This window comes from Coturnix japonica, chromosome 17 (assembly GCF_001577835.2).
Source record: "Coturnix japonica isolate 7356 chromosome 17, Coturnix japonica 2.1, whole genome shotgun sequence".
Taxonomy (NCBI): Eukaryota; Metazoa; Chordata; class Aves; order Galliformes; family Phasianidae; genus Coturnix; species Coturnix japonica.
The window spans coordinates 6871566-6897898 of record NC_029532.1 but is presented as its reverse complement, the minus strand read 5'-3'; the positions used below and the strand labels follow the sequence as shown (position 1 = coordinate 6897898).

The window sequence follows — 26333 nt, the reverse complement described above, 5'->3', positions numbered from 1 at the left end:
CTGATACTGGCCAGCATAAGGTTTGTTATATTTTTTTATCACCTTTCTGTTAAGGTCAGTTCTGTATTTACAGCTATTATCACCCCTGCATTATAAAATCAATACACCAATCTGCAGATGTTGACCAGTATTTTAGGTAACATAAGCAGAACTAAGCTTCTGTACGGGTGTAAACAAGGTTAACAAGGAAGTACTAATTAACATCACTATGTGCACACACTTGCAGTAAGAAACAAAGCTACTACACAGCTTGCCATTAATCCTTGGGGAAGGTGAGTGTACCTGTAACTGCTGCTGCTACTTACTGGTCACCTCTGTGAACACTTCCTCCTCTGATCCTGAGTTAAAAAACACTATTTATTTACTGCTGCTTGACTTTCTGAAAGAGAAGAATGCAGTGAATTTACCAGAGTATTCAATGTTAGAAGTTCTATGGAGACGAAAACAAAGCATCCCAAACCACCACAGAATCCTTTCTGTAAACATTCAACGCGCTCACAAAAAACAGCACAAAGGTTTCGTTTTTCTAAGGTGTGTATTTGTTTCAAGTAAGTTCAAATGTGGGATCTACAGGTTCTGTTTAATGTTTTCAGCTTAGTAACAAAGCTCACCCATTCTTCTCTTATTCCAAACAAGCTTTATCATATTAAATATAATCAAAGCAAGGAGTAGAGCAATAAGACTGGTCATGATTGGTTTTGGTACTTATTGCACAGCTAATTGGCTATTGACATCATTGCCATGCTAGCATCCACCCAGCAGGAGGAAGCAGCTCTTGAAGGCACTGAAGGAACTAAACTTGCTTTATTAAAAAGAGAAAAAACCTGTTACTTAGACATCCACATCTGCCATTGCTCTCTGCAGAGGATCAACAGACCAGTAGTCATCATCCCAGCCCAGAAACCAGCCAGAGAAGGTTGGAGGCTCAAGCCCTTGCTTAACCAGCGTGACTGGAGTTCTCTTGTCGCGGCTGGAAGGATCGGTTTCAATGTATCGTTTAGCTGTAAAGGCACAAGGAGAAGAAAATCTCATCAAGCACAAATCTTATGGAGCAGCAGATGGATGTTAGAAATACAATTTCAGATTTTTCATTAAAACAAATAAGGTTTTAATTAATTATTAATTGACAAATAAGGCATTCTTGGGGAGAAAACACGTTAGGGCCATAAAATGCTCCAATATAACTGCAGTCTGTACCACCCACACAGGGATGCTGTTAGGGTCTGAGCACAGTGTCTAAATACCATACCTTCTTCTGCTGATCTTTGGGATCCTCTTTTCTCAGTCTATGTGATCACTTTGATCTCAACACTGAATGTTACAATTAAGATCCATTCCTCAGTATATTTAATTGTCTGACTTAAAAATCAGATAGTGGGAAAATAAAAAAAACACATTTATTTCAGAAGGAAAAACGTCATGGCATTACCAGATTTCAAAGCCTCAGTCTTTTCTTCCTCCTGGGCATCTTTTCCAATCCATACAAACACCTATAGATTAAAAAAAATAAACCACATTAATTGTTTCAGCAACAGCCAATGTGCCCATGAAAGAGAAGAAGGGCTCAGTGAACTGAGTACAACACTGAACAGCACCGTATTCCTCCTGGTGTGCCAGGACCCACCCAAATAAAGTTACTGGTAGATGACAGGAAGCTTTTTGACGGCAGTTTATCTGCTGTAAATTCTAATCACATGAACAAGTTGCACACAAGCTTAACATCAGAAAAAACAACTGATGTTTAAACATCTTTACATAAAACAGAATTCATCTCTAATTTCACTTTTGGCTGAGTCATGCACAGCAACTAACAGAGGTTCTGGGTGTAAGTTCTCTTTAGTGGCATGGGTGAGGTGATTTGTTCTCAGGCTCCAAGGCAAAAGGACTCTACAACTTCATAATTCTGTTGTGATTTTAATTTGCATCTCTAAATCTAGAGCTACATTGTGTGTATTCTTTGCTTCTCTGCTTGACAGGTAAACATGACACACCTGATCCCATGTGTCAAGGATCATAACGTCATCGGTAGCAAGGTCATCCTGAGTCAGATCTCCAGGGACTTCCTCAATCTGAAAAACATAGGATCAAAAGATGAGGACATTCTGCAAGTGTCACTTTACCTTTGCAAGAAGAAGCAGGGCTCCAGTTTCACCTCTTGTCAGCCTTTCATTCACGCTTAAAACTTCTAATGCTGCCTCTTGCTTCTTGAAAGATTCATGAGCTAAAATCTTAGGAATTGGAATGCTGGTGTTTAACCAGGGGAGGACCAGTCTAATGGTTCAGCAAGTTGCTATAGAGGTAGCTGCCAACTCTGCACAAAAAAATAAATGGTGCTAATACTTTCCCTTCTGGAGGCAACACTACGAAGGAAAATTGGGTGTAGCAGCTCATTAGTTGACTCAGGGCACACTCAGACTAAGTTTCTCTCAGCTTTGTCAGATGAATGTTGAATTAATTGACTGTCTTCCCAGATACTCACAGTGAAGCGTCCACTCTTGTTGGAGCAGGCAAAAAGACGAGGGGGGTGAGCATCCATCTTCTTGTCCTTCAGCCGAGGAGAGGTTCGGTAGGGAGCTTTTCCACCCAAAGCCGCCCAGAAGTTATCTGGAAAAGAAAAAGATACACTGTTGCCTCAACTATAGCTGGAAAACACAGTAGCAGTATGGCTTGGGTTGGACTTGAAGCATTCTTCCCAGAAAGTCCTAGAGGACTACAAACATGGCTTTGCTGTTAAACGTTATGAATGGAGAAGCCACCCTGCATCACGTTCACATTTCTATTTTCTGAGACAAAAAGAAAACATCCAGGAAATAACTATTGAGAAAGTGCAGCTACACAGAAATGACCTCAGACTTCATGTGTGTCCCTCACCTGGCTCTCTACCCTCAGAAACCTGTACTGGGCGAGCTCCCAGAACCTTCAGCAGCTCTTGTGCTCCTGACAGCTCTGCACTGTTGGAGCCTCGGCCGACCCAGAGGTAAGCAGCAGAGGGAGTTTTCAGGACAAAAGCATCATTGGAGTTCAGCTGACTGGCAGCAGGATCCAGCTGGAAAAAAAAGAAAGTTGCACGTGTGAGATGTTATCATTCGCTGTGTGGAGCCCGTAATTTCAAAATAAAAGTTAGTATCTATCCTTAAACAAATTTCAAACAAGATTTTCCATGCAAGCGTGTAGGCTTACAATATATGTTGTATATTTGCCTGTATCTGGTAATGAGTCAGGCTTAGTCATATGAGAAGAGTAAATGAACCTGTGCTTCTTTATACAGTCTACAGATACATATGACTTCCTGCTCAGATGCTGGGGGCTCTCATTTTGCCAGTCTTTATGGTTCTGTCAGGATACAGAAGAACTTGCTGGGGAGACTATCCTAGAGCTCCATCCCTGCTGCTCAGGCTGACGAATCATTAGCATAATGTTTGTCGCTATTTGTGCATTTTCTTTCAAATCAGTAGGGCTCTCACCCTGTACCCTGGCACAGGCTCTATTTTTTGTTTAGAGTCTTTAGCACTTGCAGTCTCCCACTGGTAACAGTGTGGTCACACAAGCTTAGAACAAGTCACAATATCCAGCACCAAACAGTATTTGAAAATCATTGTTTTATGCCAGGTGTAACATCTACCGTGGATTTAAGAGAGAACCATGTCAGTGTGTTTGAGGTGATATTTATAAACTGAAAAGATCATAATGACTGTCAGCACTTATACACCAGAAAAGAGACATCTTTTAACAGTTTCTAAAGGTTTAAACATTTGTTACAGTTTACATCAGAAAGCTCAGTCTGGCCTTCATTCGCAGAGAGATTGTGTCCCCACTGCAGTTTATGTATACAACACAGAAGCTGGCTCTCTTTTCACATACCTCTACAGCTCTGGTAGCTCCCGAGGTGCTGGACCGGACCTGGAACAGCCGTGTTTGTGCCGGTGTGGTCTGGCCTCCTTCCCGAGAGGTTCCACCCTTATAAACAATCAAGGGCTTTCCACCAAACATGCTCATCAGATGAGGTGGCTCTTTTCCTTGCACTACTCGTTTCTAAAGAAAAAGATAACCTGCTGTCAGCTTTAAGGCACTGATGAAGAGAAGCAGAACATATGCTGGAAATAGATTTGGCTGCCATATTTCTGGCTGGACTCTCCTTACAGAACTTATGGAGTTTATAGTCTTCACCAATCCAGCTGCCTTTGCAAAAATTGTAATTAAATCTACCCAGCGTGTTTTCTGCTTCTCCTAGCAAGTCCTGTTGGCTGCCAACATGTTGCATTAATTCATGTGAAATGCAGACTGTTAATTTCTGAGAGTTCTTAACACTAGAAAGCAGACAGCTCGCTGCCACCTGCAAGGCTTGTGAAAACTGATTTTATCCTATTTTTTCTCTGTCTGTTTTCATGTTTTTTTTAACATTTGCTTTTGTTTGTTGTTGTTTTTCACCTGCACAGGGGTGCCTCCCAGCTCCTCATCCAGTTGCACTGTGAGGAATGCTGAAGTCGCAATTTCATCTTGAGTGGAATGAGCACCCTGCCTGAAAGACAAGGAAAAACGTGAGGTTCTTTTCCCCAGCACATGCACCTTACAGAGATCAAGATGTAAGAAACACTTCTGGGCTATCAAACCTCAGCAGCACTTCATTCAGCATGAAAACAAAGTTCACTGTCTTAGACAGTCAGACTGATTGATTACAAGAGGGAAATATGGATGACCCACCCTCAAAGAAGCAGACTTCACAGCTCCACAAAGGTGCAACCTTTCTTACCAAGTGTAAATGATCTGCCCCTGCTTTCCAGCATGCCGGTAGTCATACAAGATAATGTAGCTATCCCCACCGTAGAACTGGCCATATGTTGCAGGATTCACTGGCACTTTCTCTGAGCCTTCTATTCTCCAAATCTAGAAAAGAGCACAGAGGGAGAAGAGCAGAATATAGTGAAATAAAAATAAGCAGATGTTCCTCAGCAGAGCCTCTGTTCTATTTGCTTCCTCCAGCCTCCCGAAACTCGCAGTCCTGCAGCCCCACCTGCTGGGGAAAGCTACTAAAACTCCGTCATTCCCACCCGCAGCAGATTCCACAGCCTGCAGCCAGGCCTGGAAGCAAGGAACATTTCATTCATCCTACTATGAACTCCCAAATCTTGATCAGGCCTTTCAAATGGTGAGAACCACAGGAGAAATGTCAGACTACCAGCACTGATGCCCATTTTGTACACAACAAGATCATTTTGAATTCTCTGTTATGATGAACAGATTTTAGTTTATCCAGGTTGGCTGGGACTCATGGCTCAGCTCTTTTCTATGCACAAACACATACACCCAGATGTGCCAGACAGGTGTTCTGAGACTCATCACATGGGATGAGGAGGAATGAGAAAGAATTCTTGGTCAATGGTATTAGGTGAAGCATTGACCCCAGGACAATCTTGGAGTGAAAACGACAGCTCATCTACACCACGTGGCTGTTGGGCTCTCAAGACCTTCCCGGTATCTTAAATGTTAAAGATTCCCCCAACATTTATGAAAGTGCAGTGCTGATGAGTCTCAAGCTCCGTCTGTTCTTGCAGCAAGGCACCAAGTAGTAAAGACAATTCTGGAAACTCTTCAAAAGGATTCTGATATGGCTTACCTGTTTCTTGCCAGAGCCATCATCCTCCATGCCATGCTGGGCAGCCATGGCCCTGGAGGTGTGTAGAGTGGCAGCATCAAAAGGAACTTTCTCGATTTTGGCAACATGACCAGAAATGTAAGCCTCTCCCAGTCCTTCTGTCTGGTCCTTGTCCCTCCAGTTCTTGAAGAATTGTTTAAACAAAGGTGTTTCACCACTCTCAGGGAGCACCTGGACCTGAAACAACAGACCCAACCCATCAGACCCCACATCCGACACAGCTCCATCTCTGGCTACTGCTTACAACTTGCTTCATAGGAGCCCTGGTTTCAGGCTGGCAGAATTGCCTTGTACAACTCTCCTGAGACTACAGTAGTGAAGGGCTTGGTGTCACAAATCAGTCAGGTCAGGTCTCACTGATGTCTGAGATAAAGCAATCAACCAAACCTATAGTTATTAGATACCAAACAGACCTTTATCAAGACTAAGGACACATCACAGACCATCTGTTCCCTGCTGCTTGCAGCCACTAGTTTGAAAGAATTGTCCCCAGCTTCTTCCAAGCTAGTGTTAATCAGTCTTTAAGCTTTTGTGTAACTGTGCCTGGATGGTCCATACTACCACAATGAACACTATTGGTTTTAGAATATGCTAGATGTATACTCAGCCTATCTTGGGCTTTGAGCGAAGCTGAAGGAATGCTAAACTTTTAGAATCATCACTATAAGAAAGGCAAGTTTACCCATGTCTTCTGTTTTTCACCTTTTGGAGAGGTCACAGAAAAGGTAAAAGATAAAAATAAATTGTATCTGAGAGGAATAAATGTTACATGCTAGTTGAAAAGCAGTAAATGCCATTCTAAGGACAGTGTTAGCCTTGGAGATGGGCTGCAGTATCTCTCTGCTGAAGAGCACATCCACCAAAACAGGAGCTACTTGAAAGACTGATACTGACACTTAAATGAGTCAGGAGTCAGTGTCCTATGTGGTAGAAAACTACTCACAGTGGTGTCTGGGTGGGCTGCACATCCTTACCTGGGTATGTTTCGGATAACCCATCTTATCAATGAAATCAGTAGCTGTTTTCAGGGCTGCCTTTCTCTCATCAGAATTGGCACTCCTGCCTTTAATGAAAAGAGACAGGAAAGACATCAATTTTTAACAAGTTTTACCTACCCTGAGAAAAAACTGTCCACAGCACTTCAACCTTTTGCAGCAGCTGAAGGGCACAGAATTCCAGCTAGAAGATGATGCCAAGTACTAAGTGAAATTTTTTATTTCTTTTGTGCTTTTCTATGATGATGGAAAGAACAATTTCCTTTCTGCTTATGATGTTCATTTATTTTCTTCTTTCTGGTTCCTAGAAAACTTCATTTAACCAAAACCTCACTATCTCAGCACCTGCCATTTCAGATGCGAGTGCTTTCCTGAGATTGTTAATGCTATCTGATAGCATTATCTAATGCCGTGAAATGCACCACCACCATCAAGTGTACACTCTCCTACCTGGCTCAAAAGAAACAGGGATCAGGATGAAAATCCTATGCATACATAACCAGCTTCACCTGCATCTCTATGGTACCTTTCCAAACAAAGATCTTTCCATCTGTGCCATGGTCCAGAATGAAGCAGTCTTCTGTGTTCAACACTGCCTGGGAGAATGGGTTCTCATCTGCCACAAGGGAAACTGCCATGTTCCCAGCCCCATTTGAGACCTGTGGTAACACAGTGCAGAGGTCAGATAAGGCATTGTCTGTTCCCCTCCAGCTTCATGGCAGTAATCCAAAAGTCATGGAGTGGAAGGGAAATCAACCTGAATGCACTGGCTGCTTCAGGCAGTATTATTATTCAAACAGGGAACCTTTGACGCAGCAATGGTATTACAGAACCTAGCACTTACTCTGAAGATTTATGTCTGGCAAAGCAGAAATCACTAGAATCAAAGACTAATCCAAACTGCTAAATGTTCTGGATGCAAAAGCAGCTGTTAAAGTTCTTCAAAAGCAAAATAACTGCATCTGAGAACTGAATAGGACTGTCCTGGTAACTGTGAGTAGGTCTCCCTGTGTCAAGTGGGTTTCACAGTCTGAGTTCATGTACCTATTGATAACTAAAGGTCTACCTTACAAACCATCGTGGCAGACATTCACCAAGTCATTAGTGGAGATGACTGTAGAGAAGAATTCCTCCCAGAAAGTCTTGAACAGTCTTCTGCACTCATACTAGCTGATGGCAAATGTTACCTTCCAAATTGTTACTTCATCATGCTCACTGAATACTGGAAGAGGTAAAGCCAGTTTCTAGCCCATTCTTCTCATCTTTTTAATGGTATTGCCCCCACTCATTTCACACTCTGCCTTTTTCTCATAAATTCCTGAAAATTTCCAGCTGAATCCTCACTGCTGACTCTGGTCTCTAATAAAGACTGTAAAAGCATGCAGGTATGCAGTGTAAGCAACCAAGGTTCATATGCTTAAATTAGAAAAGGTTCCTAAAAGGCACTGAGTCAAATCAGATCTGCTCTTCTACGCTGTTCCAGTTCCATCTAATTTTGGTAAGATTACTTAACTCTCTACAATTGTCAGCGTTCATCTGTTTCTTGTTACCTTATAGAGCTTAGCCAGCTTTCTGTTGGCTGTATCAGCTTTAGTATCATCAGAAGTTCCTTGTGGCAAACTGGGCTTTGGTCCTAGGACCTGAGAGAGAGAGGAAACAAAATGTTACTAGCCAATCCAAAAGAATCTGTTTCCAGTTGCTCCAACCACAAGGAACAAGGAGAAGAAACTAGATCAACAACAGAAAAGATAGACTGATGTCCCAGCAATGACAAAGACTAAGTCTGCATTGAAATGAGCGTCTCTAACGCTAGCACTTCCTATGTAAGCACAAACATTACTGAGCCTACCTATCCACTGCATCTATTCTTTCACTTACTGCCCTTCCCTCTCCAGCACAGAGAAATGGATGAAGTGAACAACCTGAAGCATTTCCTCCCGCTCCGCTCCTTCCTCTGAAACAAAGACTTTGGCACGACCGTTCCTCTCATTGTCCCGGATCCCCTTGGCCAGCACAGTGGCCTTCAGACGCTCCTGACGGTTGCTGTTGGAGCCACACCACTGGTAGATGTTCTGGGGAGAAAGAAAAATTATGCAGCTGCCATTTGTCAGAGTTAACATGACCTTTTATGGAGGAGGCAGCAGCATGTCCGGAACTGAAAGATGTCAGAAAATCAGCTATGTGGTGTTTCAGAATGCTAAGCAATTGAGATAACATGGCATGAAGAAAAATAAATGAATTAGTTAATCATAATTTTTCTGTCTCTGAAAGTCTGATAACTCGTCTTTTGTGTGGTACTTACACTGCCAAGGTCAAGGATGAAACAATCCCCTGTGTTGAAGCTCTCCCAGGTCACGGGGACCTCTGTGGCTCGGACTGTTCTCCTGCCCTTGACCTGGAGAAGCCTCTGCACAGTTACTTCGTTGGGGACCACATGCCTGAAGCCAGAAGCCACGCCACCAGCCTAAGACAAAAATCAAAAAGGAAGAAAAAAAATCCATTAATTTGCTATACATGAGATGTTTTTATTTCTCACAGGACAGAATTTCATCAGAAACTTGCAGAGAGAGCTAATATGTGCAGGCTGGACTTTTATATGTCAGTCTATCCAGTGATGCATCCCAGCTGTCCTTTCTTTTGTTGTCCATGGGACACCAGTAGAAACATGAGATCAGTTGAGGTTCACACAGGATTTTGACTGGAGCAAAGGGTGTATTTCCACATATAGTGCACATCCTGCCTACCAGCAATTATCCCAGCCCCAGGATTCCCTACCCCTACAAGATAGTGTCCAAAAAACACAACCAAGCTTGAATGAATAGAAAATAATAACAAATGAGCAGTAAATAAGCAAAACAGAAAGATTAAGAGAGTTGAACATGAGGAAATATAAGAGCGTGGCAATCATTCAACCTGATAACCCTTTCCTTTACCACTGCATTCCTGACAAGGGTAACAACTATAGACTATATGTTTCTACTTCTATCACAAGGTAGTACCTACAGCTCCTACTGTTATTCATCTACTTTCCCCAAGCATTATGGATGGTAAGGAGGTGGACTGGGCTCAGAAAAAGAGACAGGCAAGGCCAATCTTAGTTAAGTAACTGGGAGAAGTTAAGACTACTGAGTAGGAGTTTTCTATTCACTTGGATTGCTCTTAAACTCATTCCAGACTTCTTGGGACTGTTTTTTTTTTTCCCTCTGCCTTCTGAAGAAAAACAAAATCCCAATCGCTAAAATTTCCTGGGGCTTTCCTTGTGCACTATTCGTTGAGCCAAATCTCTCCCTCTGGGATCTGCTGTTCTCCACCCTGTCAGTTCCACCTCATTGAAAACATCTGGTTGGGAATACTTTCTAAACAACTGGCAAAAGGGCAATTGTTATTTTTCTGAGAAGTGGGCAGGATGCCATTTCTTGCAGATTTGATTCAAACTGGCAGGATAAAGATCCAGCCATAACCCACCTTGTACTTGATGCCAGACTTGAAATACCCCAGGAATGTTGAGGATTCGTGGCCTTGCACTTCACGGTGCTGGACAGCTTTCCCTTGCAGGTAGTCATCCATCTGAACAGTGAATATGGCAGCTGCCCCACGTTCATCTTGAGAGCTTTCATCTCCTAAGAAATAAAGAGGCAAAAACATGGAGAGAATACAATATTTCTGCCTCAGCATTCAACGGCATAAGCACAAGGGAGAAAGGAGATTCCTGGAAAGTTTAGTTTCCACACGGGTCTGCAGAGTAGCAGTTTGCAATCCTTTCTAATAATGACCCCAAAGGATGTAAATATAAGAGGTATTTTCCTGTAAGGGTTACGATACCACCACAACTGCTGCAGCCCCACTACTTCACAGCTGTGGCTTTGGTAAGTATCAAACATTTTCCCTTTGCTACTTCACCCTGTCCTGGAGGGAGGCTTCTCATGGACCACATTCACAAGCAGATGAATCTGGAGGATAACATCATCAGCTTATCAAGGCTGTGGAGAATAGCAGGGCACCAGTTCCTCAGCAGTTCGCCTCTCAAAATCTCTTTAGTGTAGAAAAACTATTGACAGATGACCAGTAGGGCAAAACAGCCTGCAAGGATTCTACTTAGCTTTAACTAAGATATTGCCAGTGAGCCTTGGTTTTACAAAATGTGGGGATAGCCTTGCCATGTCATTCAGTTCTGCATTTATTGCAGAAAGCCAGTTCGGATGTCCGAACTTCATGGGGAGAAGGAACACACACTAGTGTGAGAAAGATAATATCTGACCTCTGCCCCTTGAAATAGAAAAGATTTCAGCAGACTCTTTCATCTGAGGTCTTGTCTTTTCTGTGGGCCTGACAACTGACTCTGGAGAACTAGGAATTATGTCACCTTCATCAGAGAAGCCATTATTTGGATAACACGATTTTATTTCCAGGTACAGATGTGGCTGTACTCTCTATTGCAGAAACTATTTCAAATATTTAAGGCAAATAGCAATATGTGCACCCAAAACTGCATTCCCAGCGTGCCCAAAGTTCTGTTTCTTATTTCCTCGGGTAAAGCTTACTGGAGAATGCCGGAGTAATGAGAGGAACAGAATTCCCTTCAGCAGGGGCACTCCTATCAGACTTACCCAACCAGAAGTGCAAGTCATACTGCAGGTTCCCACTCCGCTGTTTGATGGTGTTCAGCACCAGATAAGAATCTCCAGTGAAGAAGTCTCCGTACAGATTTTTTGGCACTGGTACCAAATCAAACTTCTCGATCCTCCAAATCTGAAGGCCAGGCTCCTTTCCTGCCTTGGCAAACTCAGCGTGCTCCACCATGCTGACAGGCTATGGGCAGGACAGAGGATGTTATTCAATACACACAGTACAAGGAAACTCCTGTTTAAAGGATATTGCTTCTGATCTCTTAACTATTGTCCCAGGCAACAAGTGGAGAATTTCCTTTCTTTTCTCCTGCATTGAATTTTGTGAATAAATAAATAAAATCTTTCTCAATTGGTGATTGTTACTTTCACATTCCAAACAACTCTATTTTCTGCCTCACCCCTGGCACATTCTTTCACAGGCTCTCTTTTACTTTGTGTGGTTTTGAGCTTGTTGGGATATTTTTCCTGATTTCTTGATTTTACTTTATATATTTTCCAAACGAACTTATAGCTTATCAATATGGCACATAAGTGGAATACAAGTTTCTTTGATAATTAGTGCAGGAAATTGACATATTGCTTCTAATTATATGTTGTACAGCTTGCACAATTATTAATCATTATTTACATTTTGTGTAGTATTATCCAGATGTTATTATTAATAATTATTATTGTGCAATCTGACCCTGCTCTCCCTGGAAAATACTGTGAATATCAAAGAGATCATTTAAAAGTTCCTTATATTCTCATATTGTCCTGCTGATAATCAATGGACGCATTACTTCCATATTTCTGAGCCATGGTTCTATTTGAGGAACCCAAGTTCTATCCATAAGATCCTGCCCTAGGGATGTTGCTTTAACATCACACAAATGCAATTCATTTACAATATACAATCTATTATTTTACAAAAACACTTTCATTTAGCTACGTATGAGAATAATTCACTTTGGTAACATCGAAAGCAAACAGAACATTCTTGTAGTATTGGCAAAGGAAGTTTGTCTGTATATTACAGCATGCCTGTGAGTGACAACAGGGAAGAAAAGATTAAAATGTTATATTAGAAGCATCCAGTAATTCGATAAAGGAAAGAGTTCACAGCAGCTGATGGACAGGAGTGCCATCAACTCAGCTTCCAAGGCAGAAACAAAGAACGTTACAAACTAGAGAGCAAAACAGCAGGTTAGCTACCAAAGTGATTTCTAAGCAGATATCAAACAGATAAAGATAGTAAACAGTGAGATTTGACTGTTCTGCTTCCAGTCAGCTGGACTTCTTTTCTCCCCAGATCCCACTATAAAACTGCACAAACTCCTTACAAAGTTAGAAAACAGTGTGACTCTTATAAGCAATTGAAGAATAAAAGTTTGTCAATGTTTAATTGTGGTGCTGGTCACTTACCACAGCTGAAAGCACCACAGCTGCTGTAACAACATAGCCAAGCCCTGCAACAGACATGGAGCTCACACAGTTCAGCTTCAGAGCCATTGTGCAAAAAATGGTAAGAAAAATATAACCAAAGCCCTGTTTTCCCATTTCTAACAGCAAATGGGCTTCTCCCTCCTCCTGCAGAAGCTGCAGGGAGTCCCAGCTCCCTCCTCCTCCTCCCGCCGATATCGAGGAGTGCTGCAGAAGCCAATCTTTTATCAGAGACAAACACGCCCACCCCCTCAGCAATGCAGGGCGGAACCTGTTTGTGCACACAGGGAACCTCAGACTCCTTCAGCCACTTACAGATACTTAATCCCAGCCGGCAATAGCTCAAGACAATATGCTATCCATTACAAGCAACAAAGCTAATGTGTTCAAGCAAGCCAAATATCCAGTCATAAGGCCAAGGGGTAGGAAGAAATTAAAAGACATCAACAACAAAGGCAATATTTCATCTGCTGAAGACTGCAACTAAATGGAAAGTTGATGAGGCGCAGAGCAAGATCCAGATGGCAAGGGCTGCAGAGAATGAGGTTCTGAAGATGTGAGAACAGAGAAGCACTAATGGTACATAACTGAACAACCTGAGGATGGAGGGAATACACCTTCATCTCACTTAAGTTGTTGGAGGAGTAGAAAGCAAAATTCATCATGTGCCTTGCACCTGAATGCCATGTTGCATGCACCCCTATCAGAGTAACACAAGTCAGAGGACTCTGAGATGGGCCGGTGCATTTTAGCAAAAGGGCTTTAATGGTCTGGTAGGCAAGAGAGCAACACTAACCCAATAATTCCACAACCAAATATCACTGAGGGTGTAGTAAGACCCCTGTGACAGAAACATAGCAACCATCGGTCCCATTCAGGTCAACGGAACTGCAACAGGCATGGCTGGGAGCAGCACGCTGATGGGCTGCCACCACAAACACAGGCAGCCAAGAGCTTGTCCTTCCAAACATCAGCCTGTGGCACTTCCCAGGCTTCTCTCTTGTCCAAGCTAACGCATTTTGTTTTGAAATGTCAAGTTGGCAAACACTGTTTCAGTTAACGCACCTCTGAAAATCTCAGTGCAGATTCTCAAACTGAAATAGATAATGAGAGCAATGCCTTAGTCCTGCCGACATCTCTGATTTCTGTGAAGGATCTTCAGAGCGTCAAAGGTCTGAATCTGGTGACGAACTTTTGGAAGCCTATCTGTGTACTGGGAGAGCTCTAGAGCTCCGAGGAAGCCAGCTGTGAATGGCTTCTGCAGCTGCAGCACACCCAGAGCAAGACGGCTGGATTGCACAACGTTAGAAAGAGATGAGTCCCTTCCAAATGGAAAAATACTTTGGACTTTTTATTAATAAAAGTCTGTACAACGAGACACTGCCAAACTTAACAGATGGAAGGCAAAGAGACCGAGGATAATCTTCACTGTCAGCATCCCATTTCAGGGTAAGCTCAAATCCCATAAGATTTTGTCTATATTTTTTTCGAAGGCTGGGGGCAGAAGGGAAGAGTTGAGAAATGAAAGGAAACAAACACCTAGACTTGGTCCACTAATTATCATGGCATTTTATGAGTTCTGTCCTAAGTCCAAACTTGTGTTGTCAATTAGCTGCTGAAGGAAGGAGAGTTACGGTGAATAAATTGTGTGTTATAAGAATCTTTGGTAAGGATTCATCTGAAGCATGTCAAAAGGGAATAAGTGTAACACACGCCAGCAGCTGGTACGGCTTATTACTGCTGTGCAAATGTTGCATTGTTGAGTCAAGCCACAGAGGGCTGTGCTCTGGATGTGTTATTGCCAGCAAATGCCAGATAAGGTTGCCAGGACCATACTCAAAAGGGTGTCTTGTTGGAGATACGGGAATGGAAGCAAACTTCAAGCTGATGTTAATAAAACTGTCCAGCTTAGTCATAGAAATGATGCTGCACAGGGTCAGCATCTTATGCAAAGAGAAGTTACTTAAGGAAAACAAAGAAAGGGCTTGAAATATGAGATTTAAGTGCAGATGGATCATCTAAATGACACTTGGCAGCTCGGCAATAAAAACAAGAACTTAAGAAAAGTCCAATGTTCTGAGCAAACAGTGGAAGACAACAACTCGTTATGGTGTCCAGATGTGCAATTAACACAACCATGCCAGGTCTGTCTGAGAATGCCTTATCACAGAGACAGGCCTACGGAAATAACTGCAGGGATAGCACCCAGATTTACCACACACAGCACATGGACTTGGTGCAACATGGAAGCTGAATCTGTGCAGAAGTCTGTGTGTATCTCATAGACCAATGGCAGAATTTGAAGTCTGCTTCTTCAGTACGTTTATAAATGATTTTTCCCAAGGCTGGGAACTACTTGTTTCAAAAGAAAGACAGGGAGACCCTCTTGTTTCTCTGCTCAGCAAACATCCTGGTATGCATCTTCTCCATTACAGCACTGTCAGAGGCCCTGACAGCTGTGCTTCCACCATCTCCAGTCTGGGACTCAGTATTCTTCTTTGCTTACTTCTATCCTGGCATTTGTAAGAAACAGTTCTCCCTGCCTCCCTCCCCAAATACTCCCATTTATGTTCCTCACACTCATCCCTGTGGCTGTGCCTCCCACCCCTCCATCCCATAGAGGCCCTGTGCCCCTATAAGTTGTGCTATCTGCACTTGCACCATTTGTTTACAGTCTCCTCTGAGTTTGCTCCTGACAAGGAGCCCCATTCTGCCATGCTCAGGCCCAGCATGGCACAGAAAGGAACAACCTGTTCCACTGTGAGGCACACCTGTGAAGACAGAGTCTAGAATCTCTTAATCCTTCTGTCTCATCACGTGGTAATGCCAATTAGTGGGAACAATTCACAACTAGTTCCTCCGCATCAAATCTACTGTCACATTTTCACACCTACAGTCCTCTCAGGCATACAATGTCTAAAATATCTTTCTGGGAGACAGTATCATCCAGTCTCACAGAATCAAAAAGAGGAGACAACACTTGATTCTCCTGGGCTCGGGTCTGATTCCTACTCAACCTCAAACATCCAGAGCAGCTTATCCAAGCTGAAGGAATGCACAAACTCAAACAAAACATTCTCTGACTTCTGGTATTGCCAGAGTATTTCAGACCACAAAATGCTCAAGGTAGTAACGATAATGCTTTGTAAAGTGAATTTTTAAAGTAAAAATTTCCCGATGCAAGATTAAATGCACAGGAATGTGCAGAAGTGATTTTAGTAGGCAGCTCCTCTGTATGACAAAGCAAATATTAGCACACGGGGCTTTCCTCACAAAACTTTGTACTTCAACATTTCTATGACAGTGAACAGCACGTATATTTTTTAGCCATTCAGTGAAGTTCCTGCAGGCCTTTTTTCCCAGGATATTCATTGAATGTGAGCAACTGCAAAAAAGAAAATAAAAAGTAAAGTGGAGAATTGCTGGTAAAACAGTGGGTGGTAAAAGAAGTGGAATGGTTTGTTTAAACAGCTTCAGCTGTAAAGAGGTCTATGTGTTGCAAAGGAAAGAGATTTTCTAAGTATTTACAAGAAGCAGAGACTCAGAGGTACAACTGCTACGTTATTAGCACCCTGGTTTAAAGGGAATAGCACTCCTGAGGGTGCTTGGTTTTGTTTGTCCAATAATGCATCACCAAGGAGAACTCGGGCTTACCCTCAGAACAAGCACTCCTCCATACTTGATTCTGCTAGTAACTTACAAGAGAAAGACAAATATACCTTTTCTTTGAGAATAACTTTTGTTTGTTCAAGCTGCAGTTAAATTGTGGCCATTCCCTTATGTATACCCAGCAATAGGAACAGGACTTACCCACACAGGGCTGCTCAGGAAAGCTCAGTTGAGTTAAATGAGGATGTGACGGTGACAGGCCAGATCACCATATGGCTGTTCTCATTTACAGCTCCAGATCCTAGTTCATGATAGGTTCAGTTAGTTTGTCTAAACGTGTTGTATAAACAAGGCCCACAAAGGAAGGTCTGTAGCCAACATAACATTCCACCACTGAGCATCTAAAACACCTGCTGCATGATTCTGGAGCAATTTCTGCATTTCCAGATGCCAAAGGCAATATTTTTCATTCTGATGGATAATACAGGGCACCAAAATAACTGTCAAGTACATTCTGAATTTCTGAAGTATGAGGAGAACAGTAAATCTGAGCAGAAGTTTGTAACCATACAGCATTCATGCTTCAAAAGTGGTTCTCATGCCTCAGTCCTCACTGTACCTTGGAGACAGACAGTTGCATTTCCACCCAGACAATTCTTTCTTTCCCTCTATTTATTTGACAACAATTGCCCAGAGACTATGGGTTGCTCCAAAGAAATCATATGTCTCCTCGGGAAAAGAAGCACTCCTTTGTCTCATAGCATTCTACACCTCCTGTATGAGAGAGGTGAAGTAAAGCACCACATTTCAGATGCAACAAGAGAACAGAGAGTCTCTGCGTTTTCTAAGGAGCAAAGTACCATTGGTATGATCAATGCCAACAAAATCAGCAGGTTGTACGTGTGACAGTAACACTGGCAGGGCAAGAGCTGTGTGCTCCAGAGCACTGTCTGAGATACAGTCACTGCACAGATCAAATATCAAATTATGATCTCGGGTTTAGCTGTTCCTACACTTTGAAGATAATCCACACTTTCTGACAGCCCACACAACCTTTTCTTTTCTCTCTGACCCTTTGGAAACCTGTAAAAAATGATGAATTTACAAAGATTGACGGACTGAATATTGCAGAAACATTCAAGTTCTGACAATAAGAAATTCAAGACACGGTGCTGCATTTATCAGAGAAGGGAAGACATTTCAGCAGCCGGTGATGGTACATATTGAAAAGGAGAATACTTCTCTATTCTTTATTGCCTCCCTGACAAAACAGTATATAATGTGACTAACTTTTCAGGAAGTCACTGAAAACAAATCTGACGGGACTTCAGCTTTGTTGCCAAGGTGACAAGCATTGAAAAATATCTCAAATGAGAGATGAGTTCAGTTTTCAGTCTCCTGACAGCCTTAAATTCATATACACACAGCAGTAAGAACAGCCCCTTTCCTCCCACTCCCTGAAGAAGCAGTAAACAAGGCTTCTGTGGGATCAGAAAGATTGGCGTGGAAGAGCCTCCTCCTACTCAAACCATGGCAGATCCACAAACTATTTCGGTCCCCTGTAGGAGAGGCAGGATGGACAGCAGTACTCCAAGCAGTTACATCTAAACAGATGCAGCCACTCACAAATCCTAAAAGGTCAAACTGGCATTGTTCCTTTAACAGCTTCCTCCTTCATTTAAAACACGCATTTGATTCCAAGAGGAATTCACATCAACAGTCCAGGACACAAAGTACAGCATTATCCCTACAATTGGCAAGTAGGTTTTTGCATTTAAAAGTTAAAATTCCTACTAAACCACTTTAGCAAACGAGAACACCCAGATGATTTGCGTATTGTTCACTTTTTCCAGCTGTTTGTTTGCATTATGAGTCATGTCAGCTCTATTCTGGTCTCTCTACCTTTTGAATACAGTCCACTCAGTGGAAACAGAAGGTTTGGTCTGATGTACGGAGGTTGAAAACCCGGTGCATGCAAAAACACAAAAGCCTGAGTTTCTTCTCAGGTGCACGATATAAATCAGGAAGAATATTACTTACATGGGAGAAACTCTTGGAGAACATACAGGTCTCCCATCTGATTGAAACACACCCAGAGAAAATCTGCTGATACAATCAACTGTTTAAAAGCCCTACCTTAGCATACGTGAGAGCTGAATCATGCACTTACACACACGCAGCACAGATAAGAATGGATCTGTGGAAACTACCAGCAGTTCTCCTTCAAAGCAAGCAAAAATGAACTGTGAATTGTAGTTGGACACAAATCATTGTTCAGTGCCTAAAACATGTCTTAAAGGAGTGCTTATATAACATCATAAGACATAATCCAGTACACTAAAATATGGTTGCAACTCCATATCAAGTCCCGTGGACAGGTCTGGTGATGACAGCCAAAGAACGCTCATGGAGGCAGTGAGGATGTGCTTGTGGTCAGCTGTGGGGAAATGATACAGATGTTGTCCCTGCAGTCATCACGTCCTGGCTGTGCAGAGGGGAAATGAGCTGCAACTTGATGCAAACCGGGAGAACCTGCAAGCTAGCCAATGCATTCCACAGTAGCACAGAAGTCTGCTCAATTCATTATCATTAACCCAAGGAAGCACAGACTAATACATTATTACTGGAGAAGATGGGATGGAAACCAGAAGTGACAACCTAAAAGGAGTCCAGAAGGGAAGTGTGAAGCACACCATGTGAAGCAGCAAGCACGGGTGACTAGGTGAGAGGGTTTACAACAAGCCACTGCTACACTTATGACAAGGACAGAAGTCCGTGCAAATACTAAGGCTGAGTATGGAACAGTTGTGATTAGAAATCACACAGAGGAAATCCTGTCTACCTCACAGACACAGCACAGCTGTGCAGCTCAGCCCAGGCCTGGCCTCATGGTGCTGCAGCAGAGCCTGGGGCACTGCATGGGAGCACCATGCAGACAGGCAGCATCCTGAACTAACAGGAACTGCCCCACCTCACAGACACATTCAAAATCAAAATGCTTCTTCACATTCAGAACGTGAGATGTACCTGAGCCATACAGATGCTGCAGGTTTGTGGTACCGGCCCTGGCGGACACAAAAGACAGAGTCACTGTTATGGCCAGGAGCCTCCCACAGCCCTGAACCTGAACAAGCAGCCCAGAACTTCCCCAGCATCCTCCTCCTCAGGGCATCCAAGACAGGGCTGCCCCATGTTAGAGGCAGTGGTTTTCCTCCCAAACATCCCCTTCTGAGACAACTGACATAAGAGCTATTGCAGTTCCCTTTTCAGTTCTCTAAACACAAACAGATGCGGTCACTGTGGCTCAAAGAGATAACTTCTCATGAAGGCCTTTTGTCCCAGAGCTGACTGCCACAGCCCCTGTGAGCACCAGGCCTGCAGCCACAAGAAGGAAATGCTGCTGACAGCCACGTCGAAAACTCCCTTCTTCCTCACAGGGAAGTGTTTATTGGTTTTCCTTTGGCAATTAACACCATTTTTAATTTTCTTTTTAACAAGATTCAGGCTTTCAGGGCTGAGGAACCACAAGTGCTCTCAAGGCAGGCAGCCTGGAAGCAGGGAAAGCCCTGATGGAGACAGCTCTCAGCACAGAAGCCCCATCCAACCCGAGACATTCTGGGATGATTCATTTCCTCCAGTGTTTTAAAGGCACTGTTTTGAATTGTAGCTTTATTTTTACTGCATGTGGAAACGTTCAGTAAATAACATATGTTTAAACTTTGTTTTTGGACAGCATCCCACTGCTTGACTCGTTCCTAGCACAGACAGATGGCTGTTTCTCCCTCTCCCAGTTGTGCTGGGACACCAGCTGAGAGCAGTTCCAGGTTCTTACTGGGAAATGGATGAGGGGGAAAAGAGAAGAGGGGAAAGACCAAAACCACAGCTTGTATTGAGAAAAGAACACTCTGAAATGGGTAAAAATAAGAACAGAAAAAAAGTCAGAGTCCAAACCAACTAATCCTTCTACCCAGTCAACAACATATCCCAAACTTTGCTCAAAAAATCCAGTTTGAATATCCTGACTGAGGATGCAGTTACAATCTACATCTCAGTTCACCTCAAAGAGGGGAAAGAACAATCAGATAAACTAAAATACTACTAATAAAACAATTATCCAGAGGGAAGTACGATGGGGCAGAAATATGCAGAGCACCACAGCAAGTTACTGCAGCACCAGTGCCAGGCTCTGCCCATGGAGCAGCCCTGCTGCAGCCTGGCTGTCCCAGTCTGGCATCTTCGGGTCACCTCATGCAGCTCTGAGCCAAGCACTGACAGCACCCCAAGGAAAAGCTGCCGCAGCTCTGCTCAGCTGCATGAGTATCCAGGCTCGAGCCTTGCATCATCAATGGGTAATCTGGGATAAACCCCGCTGCTTGTTCAAGCACTTACCGTGACAGCCTCCTACTTCCTGATTTTTCTGCTCACACTTTCCTTCACTGAGCAGTTGTGAAGAACTGGAAGCTGACAGCTATGAACACTGTCTGATCTGAGTCCACCTATGATAGGATATAACAGAGCCGTATTACCAAACCAGCCCTCTGCCAGTGCCCCAGATACACATCCGGATCAGCAGACTGCACACACTGAGTGTCTGCACAATGATGGACTTGTGATACTGCAAGAAAGCATCTACTGCTGTAATCAGGCAAGTACTGGCAGCACAGCTGTACCTGCAGGGTATGGGCATACTGGCATATGGACAAAAAAGCCAATCACACAACTGTGTGCCAAAGAGATCATAAAAGGCTCGATGAACCCACTCTGGCAATTGGTGCACTTTGGCTATAAAAACCAGCAGCCTGCAGAATGCAATGAAAATATGGGAAATCTGCCAACATCCCGGGCTTCTTGGGAAACAACCACACACACACCATGGATTCCAGGCCTGTTGTGTATGCGCTCTGCTCAGACACTGCTAACAACAGTTCACTTACTTTTATTTTTACTAAAAGCCAAAATCATGGGAAGACAGAAGACCTTTAGCAACAGAAACCTGTAAAGCTTTTGCAGTCTGCCTCATGGCTCAGCAGCATCCCAATTAATCCTGATTATACAGGGCAGGAGATAACCAGCTCTGACTTACTCCTGTGGTGACAGCACTCTTCCTGGTAGATCTCCACAGCTGTTCCTATGAAACAAATTCTTGATAGAGTGGGCTCTGAAGAAAATCCAACTCTGGAATTAATCTTGGGCATGAAAATGACAGTAATAATAACAATAATAATAATAATAATAACAACAAAAAACAAACAAAAGAAACCTCTGATTTTTTGTATTTGCACTGAAGCATTGTTTCTATGTGGATAGGTACAACCTAATTGCTATGTAGCAGTTTTAAAGGAAACAAAAGCGCTTCTTTGCAGGCACAACATTGAAATTATTGCTCAGGAATCAAATATACAAGTGGGATCAGAAAGACATGAGAAATTCATGAGGGGTGGGATGACTACTGACTACTAAACATAATCATCTGAATGCAACCTTCAGTTCCGAATATCCCTGATCATGGCAGTTCTCTACTGCCATAACCCACAGTGACAGACCTAAGGAAATCTGCCCATACAAACTCTTCTCTCCTTTGTCTAAGCATCTGCTGCAAGCTCCTGTCATTGCTGAGACACTGATGAGCTGTGAGACAGCTCCGCTGCTCCTGCCCTGAGGGCTGTATGAGGCTGCATTACCTCTTCACACCACCACTGTCTCATAGAGCCTCCTGCAGAAACATACTTTGCAGATGAGCGAAACATGGCAGGCTCCATAGCTGTGCACTACCCCCACCTAGGGAGATTGTCTGATACTGGCGAAACAGCTCCAGCCCAGCCTGCAGCTGAGAACCCTCGCATTGCTTTTCCTTTCATGGGAACAGAATTAATCATCCAGAGCATTTCTTTCAAGTTCCTTCAGTCTTCTGAGCATCTGAAGTGATTAAATGATGATTAACTGATGAAACTGAAAAGATGAGAACTTTAATGTTGAGAAGCAGAAAAAACTACATGACAGAGGTACACAAAGTGGTCAGGCAGAGACGTGTTCAGAAATAGATTATTCATACAGCGATTCCTAAGTGCTGTGAAAGTGAACAATAATCAAGAACAGCGGCTTCTTCCTATACGGTAGTTATTCACTGTGAGCAACTTACTTCATATGTTTAACCACGTTCCGTTTAACTGCAATCAACCTGCAACTTCACCACTTCAGCTCACATTTAAACATAAAACAGAAGAAGAAGAAGAGGAAGAAGAAAAACCAACCACTAAAATATTCCTTCTGGTAGATTTTCAAAGCAAAAGGGGGAAATGGTTTGTGGAGCTCCAGATCCCAATCCAACATCTTCTTTCATAAGCATGAGTAACATGTCAGCAGCAGGACTGAGTGTGGAGTTCAACTGGAAAGCTTGCATTCCTAAAGCAAGCTAAAAGCAGATAGAAATCCTGAGCACCAAATAAGACAGACGGCTATTTTAGGAAAGGTTTCGTTCCCACCAGCACACTGTACAACACCCAGAATACAAAAAGTGACTTTATCTGAACCTGAGGAAGCACTGGCTCAGCACAGGTCTTTGAAAACAGCTAATTGCTGCTCTGTGCACCATAGCAAGGCTCTTACCAGCTCTTCTTCCCAGACGCAGCATCCCCCCTCAGTGGCACTGCTGGCCACAATGTTGACTCAGGGGAGAGCTGAGGCACTCACAGAAATACATAAAGTATCTACAAAAACAGCCCTGTCATGGAACAAGTCACGCAGCCTCTCAGCTGGAGCTGGCAGCAACTGCCCTCGGTAACAGAACCGTGCAACCAGACTGCAGAATGTTATCTCACATCCCTGCTTTGCTGATGAAAGGAACAAATTCACAAACAGGTTGGATTCGTGCCTGTAAAATCAAAGTTGAAACCAGCAGTAGCATTTTTGCTTTGTCACACTTTAGACATTCAAAAGCAGCCAGAGATTGTCTGCAGGTTCAGTTTCCGTGTTATTTTCCCTGTAGTTCTGGAATTTCATCAAGCTGAAGAAAGCATCCATTCTTCTGAGGGCAGGAGACATTCCTTCACCGCCTGCATGTGCCCAGTTCTCACTAGAACACAGCGGTATCTGAACACTCAGGCAACCACTGGAAAATCCATCCATGTATTTAAACGCAGTATTTAAGTCCACCATCCACATATACCTACAAGGTGTAACTTCATTCCTACCCTATCACTGTGTTGGATTTTAGTGAAATCCATGAAGCTCGACTCCATGCTGCTCCAGCAAGAAAGCAATGCAGTGGAGCCCATGGATGGCACAGATAAACACCCAGGACTGGAGCATCCGTGCAGAGGACAGCATTCCCACTGTCTGTGCTGGAGGTGAAGAGCAGAGTACAACACAGTGCGCAGGCACACCTTGAAGCACGGCACGGCACAGCCTGCCATGGAGAGGACATCAAGCAGAGCTGGGTTCTGCTTCTCCCTGCAAGCTTATGGGTTAAAGTTAGAGCTCTCTGCACTGCGTGGTACGGAGTGTGGAATAAACTACCTCACGGACAAGATGAGGGAAACCATTTGCAGTAGCCAAGACCTGATCCTGAATACTTGGACAACAATTCATTTGCTGGGCAGATACAGCATAGTTACACAGACACTGCAGGGTAGTTGGGGGAACCTAGAGGATGAGAGGTACTTGAAAGCCATGTTCTGCTCCAGAGCAGAAGGACCCTGAGCTGAGCATGCCAGAAATTCAGCAAAGGAAACATTTTTTCACTGAGAAACTTGCATCATGCAAAGTTGGTAGTGGAAAACCGAAAGAATTGCAATGATCAGTAAGGAAAAAGGAGACTTAGAGGAAACTGATGCTAAAGTCATCCTTGTTAGCAAAGGCGGATTTTTGTTCCACATCCAAAAGCAAATAACATTCCAAGCAGCTTTATTCAATGAGGATCTACTTACTAATGAGGCCTCCTTGAAACAAGTCATCCCCATAACTTTTTTTTTTTTTTTTTTAAACACTTTTCCTAGGAAACATTTCAAATAACTTTAAGTATCCACATTAGTGCAATTCCCGTTCAAACACCGTTTCCCCGGGCACAGAAGCACGCACACCCGCCGCTCCGGTGGCAGATGCTCAGCAGGCGGCCGGCGATCCGCCCCGTGCTGCTGTCAGTGTAACACCAGGTCAGACTGCGGAGCAGCGTCACACGGGACACCGGCTCCGGAGCAGCCGAGCCTGGAACTGACACTCAGTCCCGCCGCTCCCCCCACGCCCCTCCCCACATCCCCACATCCCCCCTGCAGCCCCAGGCTCGGAGCTGCCGCTGCCGCCCGCCCGGCCCCACGGTGCCCCCAGGATTCGCCCCGCTCCCCGTGCCGGAATGTTCCTCGCTGTCCCCATCGCGGTGCCGGCCGTACCTGCTGCTGGCGCTCGGGGCGGGCGGGACGCGGCTGCGGGGCGCGGGGCCGGGCACAGCCGGGCAGCCCCGGGGGCGGTCACAGCGCGCACCCCGCCCCAGCCCGGCCCCGCCCCGGCCAAGGCCCCGTGGAGCTCTGCCCGGCCGTGATTCCCCCACCACGCCCAGCCCAGCCCCTCGGCCACCATTTTGTTCCTCACTTACCTCATTCATCTCAGCCTCCCGGGGCGCATCCGGGCCGTCCCCACGCTGGGTGGAGGAGGGAAGGGCCGTTCCTTCGCTCCGTGTCACATGGCGAGCAGCTCCTCGTGCTCCGCCACGAGGCGAGGGCAGCGCGGGGCTGGAACGCGGTCGGCAGAGAACTCGGGCACGGCCGGGCGCTCCCACATCCCGCAGTCCCTGCAGGCCGGCTGCTCTGCTCACACCCACGGGAACAAGGCTGCTTTGAGCCCGGAGAACAATGCGGCCCTTCATCCCGGCACCGGGACAGGCGGACCCTGCAGCGCCCTGTGCTGGGAGAGTTCATTCTGCACCAGCAGCTGCTGGGAGACAGTGGAAAGAAGGCAAAGTAAGCACGTGAAGGTGCCTGCTGCTGGCTCCTGACAGTGCTTTTGGCCCATGGGAAGCAGCACTGATCTGAATTTGTGGATGGTAACTGAGTCATCCAGCATTTCACAGCTCGCACCATCTGTGGGCACGTTGCTGTACTGAGGAGCCACACAGCTGCCCCGTCTCTGAAAGGGTGTTGCTGGTAGTCAGCACAGTTCTATTGCTGTAGTGATGGGGTTGTGCCGAGGCACAGGCTGCTTGCTCGCAAAAAGGCTGGAATGCAGCACGGTGTTAAGCTGAAGAAGTGAACCAGGCATCCACATTTAAGTGTGATCTCCCAGATAACTCAGGTAAAGCAGTGCTGCTCAGCTTTGTAGTTGGTATCAAAGGAGCCGCTGTCAGCTGGAGCTGCTGCCTTCTGCAGTGCTGGAATCCTGCAGGGATGGTCCTGCTGTGTACAAGTGGGCAGGGATTTACTTCCTTCTGAACCCACATTCACTGCCATATGGGGAGCATGGGCTGATTGGCACCTACTGACACCAGAACTGCTGTTGTGACAAACATCCTCGCACTGGTATTAAGTCTGATGTGCAGGTTTGGGGCTGTGTACAGCAGGCAGCTGATATGGCGAGGGATAGAAGATGAACCTGGCATCCCAACATCCAACCAGACCCACCAGTCGTTTCAGAGCGGCCCAGTGTTACGTGCCCCACCTCACACAGATTGCAGTACTGCAGAATGGCTCCTGGATGATCCCAGGCTTCTGCTTTCTGTTCCTGCCCACAGACATTTGGACGCAGACAGAAAAAGAAGCTGAGGCTTGGGGGAACAAAAAGGAGAAACCACATCTAAGCAGACATGCATTACTTCAGCTGCCCTCCCTGCTGATCCTCCCAGCCTGTGTTACTGCTGCTGGGCCACTTAGGTTTTCCTAACCATTGTGAATTGCTGCTTTCATGCCATCATATAAATGCCAGCTGCGGGTTTTTTTTTACCCTTCAGTTGTGTTTTATGTATCACTTCTTCATAAGATCTCCTCCTATAGCTGTGAGGTGCTGCATTGAAAGGTCTCGGCTGTAGATTTTCTCCCCTTT

General features: G+C 44.5%; 1 protein-coding gene across 5 annotated transcripts; it reads right to left on the bottom strand.

Moving 5' to 3' along the window:
- Window positions 1-516: 516 nt before the first annotated feature.
- GSN (gelsolin) lies at window positions 517-25179 on the bottom strand. Of its 5 annotated transcripts, XM_015878990.2 has the most exons (18): window positions 21391-21440; window positions 20697-20803; window positions 11256-11457; window positions 10114-10268; window positions 8951-9112; window positions 8571-8720; window positions 8199-8288; window positions 7175-7307; window positions 6628-6716; window positions 5615-5830; window positions 4751-4884; window positions 4429-4519; window positions 3862-4032; window positions 2872-3046; window positions 2480-2604; window positions 1992-2069; window positions 1430-1490; window positions 517-1001 (listed from the first exon to the last, which is right to left on the bottom strand). In XM_015878990.2, the coding sequence occupies exons 3-18, from the start codon at window positions 11446-11448 to the stop codon at window positions 832-834; spliced, it is 2193 nt and encodes a 730-aa protein (XP_015734476.1). In that variant the 5' UTR covers window positions 11449-11457; window positions 20697-20803; window positions 21391-21440; the 3' UTR covers window positions 517-831. The 5 variants fall into 5 exon arrangements, with proteins under 5 accessions (XP_015734476.1, XP_015734473.1, XP_015734477.1 ...); XM_015878987.1 differs by lacking the exons at window positions 20697-20803; window positions 21391-21440 and adding an exon at window positions 24895-25179; XM_015878991.1 differs by lacking the exons at window positions 20697-20803; window positions 21391-21440 and adding an exon at window positions 24692-24737.
- Window positions 25180-26333: the final 1154 nt, after the last annotated feature.